This window comes from Solea solea, chromosome 3 (genome assembly GCF_958295425.1).
Source record: "Solea solea chromosome 3, fSolSol10.1, whole genome shotgun sequence".
NCBI lineage: Eukaryota > Metazoa > Chordata > Actinopteri > Pleuronectiformes > Soleidae > Solea > Solea solea.
Genome location: NC_081136.1, coordinates 21,650,067 through 21,662,879, shown reverse-complemented (window position 1 = coordinate 21,662,879; position 12,813 = coordinate 21,650,067). Strand labels below are relative to the sequence as shown.

The 12,813-nt window shown below is 38.9% G+C and overlaps 1 protein-coding gene across 1 annotated transcript; it reads left to right on the top strand.

Annotated features, from left to right (window-relative positions):
* Window positions 1-348: 348 nt before the first annotated feature.
* Window positions 349-12,712, top strand: sult4a1 (sulfotransferase family 4A, member 1). Its single transcript, XM_058623946.1, has 7 exons — window positions 349-379; window positions 1,146-1,276; window positions 3,310-3,390; window positions 5,194-5,320; window positions 5,401-5,495; window positions 7,439-7,577; window positions 12,093-12,712. The coding sequence occupies exons 1-7, from the start codon at window positions 349-351 to the stop codon at window positions 12,203-12,205; spliced, it is 717 nt and encodes a 238-aa protein (XP_058479929.1). The 3' UTR covers window positions 12,206-12,712.
* The last annotated feature ends 101 nt before the right edge of the window (window positions 12,713-12,813 follow it).

Sequence of the window (12,813 nt, the reverse complement as noted above, 5' to 3'; positions counted from 1 at the left end):
GTGAAAACAGGAGGCAGATGATCCACTGTGGTGACCCGTACAGGGATTAAAACAGGCAAAAGCTAAAACTAAACCTACTAGACTGCCAAAATATAAACAAGCAAATTGGGAAATTGGTCTTGTTTTTTCCCTAAAAAGGAAATTGGTATTATAAAAAGAGTATAAAAATGGTTCGATTTACAGTATTCCAGTAAGCAAAACTTGCTTAACCCTTATGATTCTGAGATGACCGAAGTTGCTGCAGCTTCATCAATTAATTTAAGATTAATTAAAAATGTTGCACTGGTGCTAATCAGCCGATCATGCATGTTTCACCTTGTTGACTACCATCTGTCATCAGCAAATAAGATGATATCAGCCAGTCCACTGCTGCTACAGAGTGAGAGCTGTGACCAGGGATTTTTTTATTAATGTTACCTCAACAGACTCATAGTGGTTGGTATCATTGGTCATATTTTAAAGCTTGAGTCCATGATTTGTTTCTGAAACACGCTAATCTGCCTCACGTCCGGATAAGAGTCAATCAATGAAGTTGTCTGGAAAGTCTGGAAAAGCTACATTCTAAATGCTCCAATACCACCTTCTTGAGATTGAGAAAGAGTGCATGTGCTTACATTCTGGTACTACATAATAGGGGTGGGTCAAAATATTGATTTGGTGATATCGATGTCCTTCCTTGTGAAAAACGATAATTGATATTCCTTGGCAAAAGTCAAATGCTCAAATGAATAAGGGAAACTTGGACATAAGTTACCTGACCAGACAAGAGGGAGTTTACAGCAGGATAATGGCGCAGAAAACTACATTAAGAGATGCTCCATCCACAGTCAATGTATGGCTATATGATTGTCTTGCAGTATTTTGTTATAATATTATCACAGAATTGTTATATTGTGATATTATTGGTATCGTGGACATGTATCGCGATTCCCAGATCAGCAAGAAAATCTGCTGATTAGAGATGAGATGATCTGATCTTTTTGCATGTCATACCTGACTAGCTCTCATGATTTAACAAACCAGAGAACAACATTTTGAAGCAACGTCTTTTCTACAGAAGAAATCGTATCATTTGTGAAGTGTACTTTCTTTCTTTCCTTCATCCCAATGTTCTCACTGTCCTCTGCTCTCTCCTCTCCATGTAGGCACCAGCCTGCTGCAGGAGGTTGTGTATTTAGTGAGCCAGGGAGCAGATCCAGATGAGATCGGCCTTATGAACATTGATGAACAGCTGCCTGTTTTAGAATACCCACAACCTGGCCTGGATATTATACAGGTACAGTACTGTAGCTAAGTGCAGATTAGCCTTCAGTCATTTACTATCTATCAAAATGACTTTGGGATTTGTAGCATCCCAGAGAAACAACGTGTGACAATTGTAGCGTTTTCTTTGATCGTGGAAAATTACTGACATTATCAGAAATGTAGGACGGCCATCTCACAGTGTGTGCTGCTGTGATCGACATTTTACAGAATAGCCAATAAAATGCAATATGAAGTGACATAGGGCTGCAACTAATGATGGATTCAGCAATTGTTTGGTCCATAAAATGTCAAACCTGGAAATTATGCTCTTAAATGTCAGCAAACCAAAATTAATCAGTTTTAGTGATTTCCCTCAATTAATCGAGAAATTGTTTCAGCCATTTGTTGACACCATCACACACATAAACAACATGTTCTTTGGATTTTCTTCTGCACACAAACACAGAAGGTGTATGATTTATCTTCTTTGGTTTGCCATTGTCACAAGCTAATGATGTCGCTAACTTGAATAGCAGCTGATGATGCATTTGATGATATGCAACTTGTACCACAGCTGATGATTTATCTAACTAAAATGTACTGTAGTGTTGCCAACTCCTCAGTAAAGAAAATAGCTATTGGCTGTGCTAAAAGTTGCTAGAAGTTGCTAAATGAGGAGACGATGCTGCTGGCACACCCTCGAACGCTCTCCATTTCTACAACTTACCCGCAGCACTCAACACTCCATGCCTCTGCCTTGGCTTGCTCGTGTACCAAAATAAAACCTTCACTGGGTTACTGGCAAGGCTTAAAGCCTATTTATACTCCATTTCATCCATTTTACGTCCGTCTGTCTCAAACATTCTCTACGTCACTACCCTACGGGCCTCTGTGCATCGTTTTTGGACGTTACACCATGGACCAAACGGTGCACACGTGGCCCAAACTGTGACATGTGTTACAAATGGGGCGGATTTTTCCAGTTAACCGCTCCACCCCTAAAATGTATTTTAAAATAAAATGCCAAATAATCACTGTATCAAAAATAAACTACAAAATACAGCAGCTAAACCATGTATGAAAATAAAATACTATATTTGCTGGTTGACTATGGGGTTGTCAATCTGTCAATCTGTTGCAGCAGAAAGGAGTAAATGACATTGAGGAACACAACTCCTGGATGAGCGGAAGGTTATTGGGCTTGTAACTGGAGGGTTGCCGATACATTGTTAATTGGATACTCTAAATTGACCTCAGCCTCGGGGCTACATCCAGTGAAATCTCAGAGCCGGTGTTGTGCCAAAAAGTGTCTATATGCTATACCAAAAAGTCGGATTTAGAATCTGTCTAATATGAACCAATTTCAGCAGATTGGAAATCAAATGGATATATGTGATATATGTGACATATTTCAGGCTTTCATACATTTCAGCTGGAGACTGCTGATCAGGGGGATTTACCTGTGACTTGCAAAACCTGTCAGCAACAGGAATTTAGGCTGAATTTCATGTCTTGTAAAGCTGGTGTTGGGCTGACTTTGAATTGTTATAGTACTGCAGGAGGCCTGAGCTGGTGAGGGCATTTAGATTAAGATTTGATATCTGAATGTTGCTTTCCAAAAACATGAACTATGCCTATAAAAATCACAAATTAGCAATCCCAAGGACTCAGCGGAGTTGATTTCAAATCTGACCCCATGCCAAACCCTCCCTTTAGATCTTTTCAAACTAAATTGTAGACCTATTGCAATGTGTACCTGTTATATGAGCCACTCGTCTGACAGACACATAAACAGGGCCAGCATGTTCCTTGAGAGAAACTTTGTCTCATTTTCCAAGAAACGCAGGTACATTTCATGTGTACATGAGTCTTTTATCAGATAAGATGAGATAAGACTCCATTCTGGACTGTTAAGCGAATGAATTATGCGTTTGTTAGATACGAGAAGATAAGATGAGACACAGTGACACCATACATTTGTGCTGGACTGATAAAATAATATATACTCTATATACATTATATATTGTTCACTTTGTTTTTTTTTTTCTCTCTTCCTCCACACAGGAGCTGACTTCTCCTCGTCTGATCAAAAGCCACCTTCCCTACCGATTCCTGCCCACAGCCATGCACAATGGAGAGGCCAAGGTTAGCACAACAAGTCTGGACAGTACCACACACACTGAACTGTAGCTATGTACCCCGCAGTAGATATTCATACAATAAACTGATGGGATAACCCAGAATTGTTTTTGAACATGCAATTACATAATGTTATTGATGGTTGGCACACTGGATCTGACTGTTAAAACTAAAATTAACAATGTCCCCACAAACATTTAACACAAACATCTCAGCTCTATAGCTGTAATATTTAATTAAGGAGTTGTATTAATACTGTCGTCGGTCTCTACCACCAAGAGTTCTTGACACAAATGTAGACAGAGTTGACGTGTTCACAACGTTAATAAATAGCTGCACATGTATACAATACAGACTTAAAGAGTCCACCATGTTGCACATCATTGCTTGGTAATGTCATGGTAAGAGGACCATTTAGCAGCTGGATGATACTGCAACAAATGGTGGTGAGGTGAGTCTGGCCTAGTCTAGTCACATTACTCACTAGTGATTCACGTGAAAGCTTCATTTGTGCTGACTCGCCTCACTCGTGTGAGTAATGAGTAACAAAACGCAACAGTAAAACTACCTGGAGACATCTTCATCCATCTGATAATCTTCTTACTCTTTCCTCTTCTTACTCTTGGGCACAGTTACACATCACAGTAAAAGTGTGTGCAATAGACAAGCCATTCAATTTTAAATACTGTGAAATATTATTTTACAGTATTTTACATTTACATTTTACATTTCTTAGTGCCTGTGCAATCATTTATTTGTTGCCATAGTCACGTTTTTATGTTACAGCAGCACAAGTAGTGCTCATCCGCCTCTTTCTCACACAGAGTGTGCACAAACGGCAACTGTCCTCCATTTCTGAAATGACATTGGGATGGAGGAGCAACCTCAGCCCTGATTAGCTTTAACAACATCGTGTCATTGAATCATTTGCTTAAGTTCCTCTAGTTTGAACAGCAGCATCAGAAAGGACTGTTTTTGGCTCTGAGTGGGTACTGAGCAGTCTTTTATAAAGTACCTAAAATGGATATTTGAGTAAAAGTACAAGTATCTTACCAGATACTTGTAATAATAATAATAATTATAATACTAATAACTTAGATTTCTAAAGTGCCTTTCCACTGTACAAAAAAAGACAAACCAGGACAAAAACATGAACATAAAAGAATCAGGCGGCAAAAACCTGCAGGAACAAGTATCGCTTCAACATTAATTTAAAAGACTCCAGCGTTAGTTTCTGGCAAATAGCCAGAGGGAGTGAGTTTCAGAGGTTTGGAGCAGCGACACTGAAAGCCCTGTTGCCAAAGTTTTGCCTGCAGGTGCGGGGGATGGAGAGGAGACCAAGGTCAGCAGACCACAGGTTCCGGGAGGGATGGCGTACATTACTTATGTAGTAGTATATGACATTTACTGTAGTTAATTATCAAAAGTGGTTTTCTGATATAAAATGTATGTATGTGCTACTTAAGTGTTGGAAGTAAAAGTATCAAAAAAGTTAGCATCAGTAGCTCAGTGGTAGAGTGAGTCATTCTTAAGTCAACTTATGGTTAGTAAAGATGCACCTCTACGGGCCAATGAATGGTTAAACTGTAGTGCAAAGCAGCTTTGCGTGGTCATCAAGACTCGAGAAGCGCCAATTTACCAACCCTTCTTCTGATTTTATTTGGTAGTAACGAATAACAAAGATAGTAAGGGGAAATGTAATGGTGTAGAAGTACACAATTTAAAAAGTAAAAGTTGCTAGAAATATAAATAACAAAGTAAAGTACAGATACGTCAATGTTGTACTTTCATGTTGTGGTTTTCTTCTAGGTGATCTACATGGCTCGTAACCCTAAGGACCTGGTGGTGTCCTACTACCAGTTCCACTGCTCTCTCAGGACCATGCGCTACCGTGGAAGCTTCCAGGAGTTCTGTCGTCGCTTCATGAATGACAAGTGTAGGTATTTTACGGGACTGGAGAACATTCCAGTTCTATTGTCTGCTCATCCAGTTTCTCTCTCTTTTTCTCTGTCACAGTGGGGTATGGTTCATGGTTTGAACATGTTCAGGAGTTTTGGGAGCATCGTATGGACTCCAATGTCCTCTTCTTGAAATATGAAGACATGTACAAGGTACAGCCATCACTTCAGCCTCTGTGTTTTATTTTCGTATATTCACATTATGTAAAGCCTAGCACTCTGTCCCCTGTGGGTCATTCCCGTAGAAACCATGAGTCAGTAAACATTTCCATGTGTGTGTCTGTGTGTTTCTGTGTGCATGGACTGTGCTGCTCCTCTGTGTAAGTTACTTTTTAACCTCTGTTTATACAGTGTACTGAACATAATGTACATGCTCTTTACCCTCAACATGTAAAGACCAACTCACACGTACGCATCGCTTGAAGGTTTGACAGTGTGCATACCTGATGCTTGGTGCTGGCTACATGAAGTTATGCCATGATTTGTAGCAAAGAGTTGCAAATGTTGCTAAAGCAATGGTGTCCTCCATGTCCACCGTTGATAGGTGCACTTGAGAACATCGAGAATTCCACTAGCGGGGGACATTGGCCTTGGCGCGGAGCACCGTTTGAGCTTAAACTCATAAACATAATGTGATTGGAATATTTGCATAGAGTGTGATTTAATCGGCTGGTACTACTGCTGCCGCTTGGAAAGTTGGAGTCAGAATCTACTCAAAAAAGCTTCCACTTGAAGAATAAATGATTTTCTTGAGACCAACATATACACTTTTTATGAAGATATTCTGAAAATCACCAACACTTTATCTTGTGGAAAATAATGTTATTAGTTTCTAACATAATATTTATTAATCAGTACAGTATTTCCATTATTTGACAAAGCATTATGGTATATTAAAAATAAATACATACTTATAGATAGGAGCAGATTCAATTCAACAACTTTATTTATCCCCGCAGGGCAATGCAAAGATCATACATACAAGAAAACACCCTGTCCTGTCATTTATCTATAGAAGTGGCCTATTGAATTTTCACATTGATTCCCCTCATCACTCAAAGTACACTTGTGGTCTAGAACATTCCTGTGTAAAAGTGTCAGTCAAAGGGCCTCTCATCCAATCAATATTTAGTGCTAGAGTTATATCAGCTCACAATGAGGCTCAGACATCCTCTCTTCTGTAGAGAGGCTCACATTTCTTTCATTTAGTGGGCCTCACACTGTTTTTGGTATCACTATTCACACTATACAATTTGAACTTTTAAGGCATTTAAAGCGGTAAATCATCGTTTTGTGAACGTTTTAAATCCCTCTTCAAGTTGGATGTGGAGGCTCATAGTGGCTAGCCAGAATAAAAAGTAGGCCCTGCAGATTACTGAGTCTCAGCTGCAATGGTCAAAGTGCCTATATGCCAGGAAGGGCTGCCAGGTTTACTGAAAGGCCTGCAAAGACCCTGTAAGGGAGAATCTGATCCTTTCAAATGCAACACACCGTAAGATTTCTTGGATCAACGCATTGTGCGTCCATTTAAAGAGAATAGGCTTCCTGGCAAGCAGAGTGGTAGACAATGGCCTGTTGAGAGGATTTTAGACGCAGGAGGAAGTCCAAGATGGGCAGTAAGGGGGCCCGGGTCCATCATTTTAACTAGTATATATATGTATATATATATATATATATATATATATATATATATATATATATATATATATATATATATATATACATTTTGAGACATACATTATGAAATAAATCACTCTCAAGCCAAAATTACTTTTATTTTGAAAGTCAGATGCCAGCGTCATCAACTAAGGGGAAAAAAGAAAGACAGCTTGCACACTTTCTGCATGTATGTGCAATGAATGTGGAATACTGAGGTGGTACAGTCACTATGTGTGAGGCATTCTTTTCACTTTTTAATTTTCATTATATGTCTTTGGATCTCTCAGAGGCTTTGCTATATATTAATAGTAGTTGGGTGCTGTTTTAAGACAATTAATATATAAGAGCCCAGTAGGAAAACAGTATTTTGGTATTTGTGTGTGATTAATGCTTTTAAATAACTCTCTTGATAAAGTCTACTCTCCACCTCCTCACAGGATATGGGGACGTTGGTGGAGCAGTTAGCTCGATTCCTGGGTGTTTCCTGCGACAAGTCTCAGTTGGAGGTAATGGTGGAGAACTGTAACCAGCTCATTGAGCAGTGCTGCAAATCTGAGGCACTGTCCGTCTACAGAGGTGAGTGATACAGCATGAAGGCCTTGCAGGCTCTAGAACATAGCAGGTTATATCATTTTAAGGAGGTTCTCACATGATGGTTTGTTGCTGTGGTCATAAGTAATCAGCTTCTCTCTGATTGGGGCGGCCTCAGGCGACACTCCTGCTGTAAAGAACACAACTGCGCCCTCATTCATGTAACAATGTTCTCACATATTGTACCCTCGAACCTCATCTGTCATCAGGTTTGACACTTTGGTCTTTTTCAGCTGTGTGCTGGATGTGACAAGGCATCATTTGCACAGTGTACAGTTACTGCCCACACACCACCGTCCAGATAAGATAAGATGAAGGCGTAGCAGGATGGTGGTGGGGCTGCAGGTATCATCATGCATGCAGGCTGTAGTCAATAGTTGGAGACAGGCTCATAAGGTCAATTAAATCAAATGCGACAACTTCATCTGATATTAACTTAATTTCAGTCCTACTTAACTCCAGTTTAAGGTTATGTTTCTTCGTTTGTTGCTGTTAGCGACAGGAAAACCGTGGCAATCACATTAGTTTTGTCAGTCGCAGTAACAAAAATACGAGGATGGAAAAACGACTGATTTATACGTGAACGGTTGTTTGTGGCTTGCTCAGATTCACTCAGCTCACTTGGATAAGTCGTCACCGCGCTGTTTTGTCGTCATGGACCCAGAATTTTGTATTGTAATGGATTGGCCACACGGTTGGTATAGTGGTTAGCGCTGTTGCCTTTGCAGCAAAAAGACCAAGATTGTGTGTTTCCCTGTGTGTGCGTGTGGGTTTACTGCAAGTTCTCCAGTTTCTTCCTACAGTCCAAAAACATACAGAGGTTAACTGGACACTTTAAATGAACTGTGAGTGTGAGAGTGAATGGTTGTGTGTCTGGTTGATTGGTACCAGCAGCCCTGTGACCCTCATGTGGAGGATAAAGTGGTAGATGATGAATGTGATAAATTCGATTCTTTTTATTCTATGCCATTTTCCACTTCTGTGGTTACTGCACACTCAGGTTTTTAGAGGTTTTACCGTGAAGAATGATTTTTTTTTTACCCTCCTGAAGCAAAATTGTGTCCTACAGGGTGGCAGGTGCCTTTGAACAGGGTCTCATGCTCGAACTTTCCTGTGTTTGCTCATTTTCTTGGTTTGCATTGAAACTGTACAGCGTTGACACATGCAATGCAGTTCTGGTGTCAGTGTTTGAATGAGGAGATTCAATCATTCCTGCATCTCCCTTCTGCCGATTTTGATGAATCGTTGTTTGGTGACAGGCCCTTTGCATAAAAAGCCATCCCTCTTTTCCCTCGATTTGATAGTCGTTATTATTTTTCTATTTATCTTAATTTATCTTTTTTTTTTTTTACAACTGCACTCCTGCAAACATTTCATCATGGTACCTTTTAATACTCAAACTATCATATAGTAGTTTTTGTCATGAATCACCCTATGGAAATGTATTGTACAATATAACATAGTTTTGTAAATAAAATAAAAATAAAAATAAAAGAATGTACAGGATATTTATTCTGTGTTGCACCCGACTCTGTCTCTGATAAAGGTGTGCAGAGAACACTGAGTTAGTGTAGGTCATTGACCCCTCAATGAACACTGTGAGTGTGACCTTTAAGTGGGACACGACCTAAGAACAGGAACTTAAAGGAACTTAAACCTCACATGTGACTGAAGTGTTTTGGAGAGAATAACATCAGTGGACAGACCTGGTATTGAACTGCACTGATTGCTGATTGTTGAGTAACCAGGAAACATTAGTTAGTCACGAACTGCCAGATTTCAAGACTGTAAACCATTTTAAACGAGTTTAACACTGTTTATGCATCCAATTACAAGAAATAAAAATACTTTTGACTTTATTTAGAATTTCAGGAATCAGTGTGTTACAGTTGGAGGACACTCCCCTTTGAAAAATAATCAAATAAAGATGAAATCCAACCAAAATCAGTTATCTTTCTGACATGACATTTTTTTTAATATAAATAATATCTGTTGATTTATGTTTATTTTAATATAATTTAACATACAGCGCCAAGCAAAATACTAGGGCCATCACAAGCTTTGTTGATTTAGAAAGGTTAGCAAAGACTATCCAAGTTACATTTGACTTTATTAAGAAACAACCAAACTACAGTAAATCCTCTGTACAACAAAATAGCTTCTACAGGCAAAATTCAATATTTAGTGTGAACTTTCTCAAAACTTTCATAAATAATCTTGCAAATGTATGATTGTCAAGATGTCTGTCAAATTGTGTGAACTTTGACATTTCCAGTGGAAGTTAATCTTATACATTACCAAGCTTACAATGGGTTAAACTCGTACAACATTTAGGTGTTAAAGGGCCAGAGCCCCATTATTATACTATTATAAAGAGTACGGTACACTAAATTCTTTACTCTTTAATCTACAGAATCTTGTTTTTTTTTTTTTAAAAAATACTGACTCATATTTCCTGTATTATCGGGTTGTATTCTAACCAGGAGGTGAATAAATAAGCATATATATGGTAATGTATGGCATTGCTAAAACAAGAAATCCATTGGTGGTCTAAGACTTTTACTTCTTCATATTATCATATATTTCACAAGCTTCTACGGTTTTCTCACACTAAACTTTAGATGATTATGCTGCAGCACTGCTGTGTGGCAACATGTTGCATCAGCACCACGGCCTGCAGTTCCAGTCTGTTTTTGCTTTATGTTTCATACCAATGTCTCCTTTTTTTTTTGTTACATTATTTCTCTAATTTGCTGTCATTTTTCACTTTGGTTTTCCTTGTTCTTGATTTTAATCAGTTTAATTATTGTTTCTGTCATCAGTTTTTTCCCCCCATCTGATGTTTTTCTTTTCTTTTAGTGCATGGAAGTCTGGTGTCTGGTGTGCTTTAGACAATCAGTCTGGTCTGTCTCAGCAGGTGAGTCGCTGCCTCGCCAGGCTGCGTTTGCTCAGACAACATGTGAATAAATAAACAACATAACTCCCAAATACGGTCAAGGTTGACGGTGCAGATGATAATGAACATGTTTGAAGGTTTCTGTATTGCCACAGCTGGATGACCCCTCACCTCCAAGGTTGCTCCCACTGTTTCCTGTAGCAAAGGGAAAGCAGGCATGACAGATCTGCTGATCGTCGTAATAATGATGGGTATATTTAAATGAATAAAAGCCTCCATCTGTCAGTTCAAATGTGTTATTTTGTGACTTTGGTGTTTGAAATCCTTTGATTGAGTTAAAATACGTGACACAAACTAACCAAACAATCATTAGCGCCTGTGTCCCTGCAAGCTAAACATGTTGATTTTCTCTATATGGACATTGGTGCAGGAGAGAGAGAGAGAGGGAGAGAGAGAGAGAGAGAGAGAGAGAGAGAGAGAGAGAGAGACGTTTGCAAATGTTGAGTTTGAGTATATTCTTCCTGTCGGCTCAAAGTGGATATATGATCAATATGTACAACAGTGACCATCAGTGTTTAAAATGGGTACTGCAGTCCCAATGCATAACATTCTAGAGCTTGGTTGTGACAGAAGGTTGACATAGAGAAACAAGGAGCTGCTCCTATAACGTCGTGTTACACTGTGTTCATACAGATACACAGTCATATGAGGGGCCGCAGAGGCCATAATTCCTTTATTACCTCACACATACACAATTTTACCTTACACATTCAGAATTTTACCTCTCACATACACAATTTTACCTTACACATTCAGAATTTTACCTCTCACATACACAATTTTACCTTACACATTAACAATTTTACCTCTCACTTACACAAAACACCTCTCACATACACAATTTTACCTCTCACATACACAATTTTACCTTACACATTCACAATTTTACCTCTCACTTACACAATTTTACCCTACACATTAACAATTTTACCTCTCACTTACACAAAACACCTCTCACATACACAATTTTACCTTACACATTCACAATTTTACCTTACACATTCACAATTTTACCTCTCACTTACACAAAACACCTCTCACATACACAATTTTACATTACACATTCACAATTTTACATTACACATTCACAATTTTACCTTACACATTCACAATTTTACCTCTCACTTACACAATTTTACCTTACACATTCACAATTTTACCTCTGACATACACAAAACAACTCTCACATACACTCTTTTCCCTCTAAAAAAAAGTGAGAGCCAAAAATAGTAAATTTGAGAGCTAAAAAAAGTGAATGTAAGAGGTAAAAGAGTGTATGTGGGAGGTGTTTTGTGTATGTGAGAGGTAAAATTGTGTATGTGTGAGGTAAAAAAGGAATTATGGCCTATGCGGCCCCTCATAATAACTCCTTCTCTGCTCGTCATAGAAAACTACAACAAGTACGTATGTTGACATGTTTTCTGTCACTCTGGGTACGTCATATGGATCGTTGGTCTGATCGGTTGCAGGTCTCAGTCTTTGACGACACATCATGGTCATTTTATGCCTTAATATAATGGTAACTCTGCTCTTTCGCCTCTCAGGTCGTGTGGGTGTGTGGAAGGACGTCTTCACAGTCTCCATGAATGAAAAGTTTGACACGATGTACAGACAGAAGATGGACAAATCTGACCTGACCTTTGACTTCTGTCTGTGAAGAGCTCCTGACTCCGCCCCTCACCTATTTCCCGCCTCCTGTACTCTCCTCCGACAGTACTTTTGACAGATTCACACCTCCTGCTATGCTCCGACACGTCTCCGTCAGTCTGTCCATGTGTCGTTTGGATTACAATACGAGATTTCCCTCAAAGTGCAATCTGTTCATTAATCCCCACAAATCACAGCTTGGAGAAGTGACCAAAATGGATGCGGAATAATCAGGAACTGGATTAAAAATTCCCAATCCATAGTCAAACCAAACCTCTTATAGTCCTTGTACATGTATGTTTCCACTGCTGTGGATGTGTATCTATATACAGTATATTTGGTATATATTGTATGTTGTCACCAGGGTTTGACTGAGAAAAAGGTTAAAAAGGCTGATCCCACAACATATCTATATCATAAATATTAGGGATGAGCCATTGCGATACCCAGTATCGGTATCAGTCCAAGAAAAATGTTAAATCCAATACCGTCAAAACATTCGATATATTGCATGCTTCTCGATATAAAAATCTAAACAAAAATCAGCATTAGCATTTTAGCTGAGTCATGTTTTGGGCTATTTATTTCTTCTTCATGGGAGAAGAATATTTGTGACAC

Bases quoted from the DNA above. Each gene is read 5' to 3' on its own strand.
- sult4a1 (XM_058623946.1), top strand. From the start codon at position 349: ATGATATCAGCCAGTCCACTGCTGCTACAGA. The intron at 380-1,145 runs GTGAGAGCTGTG...CTCTCCATGTAG, and splicing joins CAGTCCACTGCTGCTACAGA to GCACCAGCCTGCTGCAGGAG. The intron at 5,496-7,438 runs GTACAGCCATCA...ACCTCCTCACAG, and splicing joins AATATGAAGACATGTACAAG to GATATGGGGACGTTGGTGGA.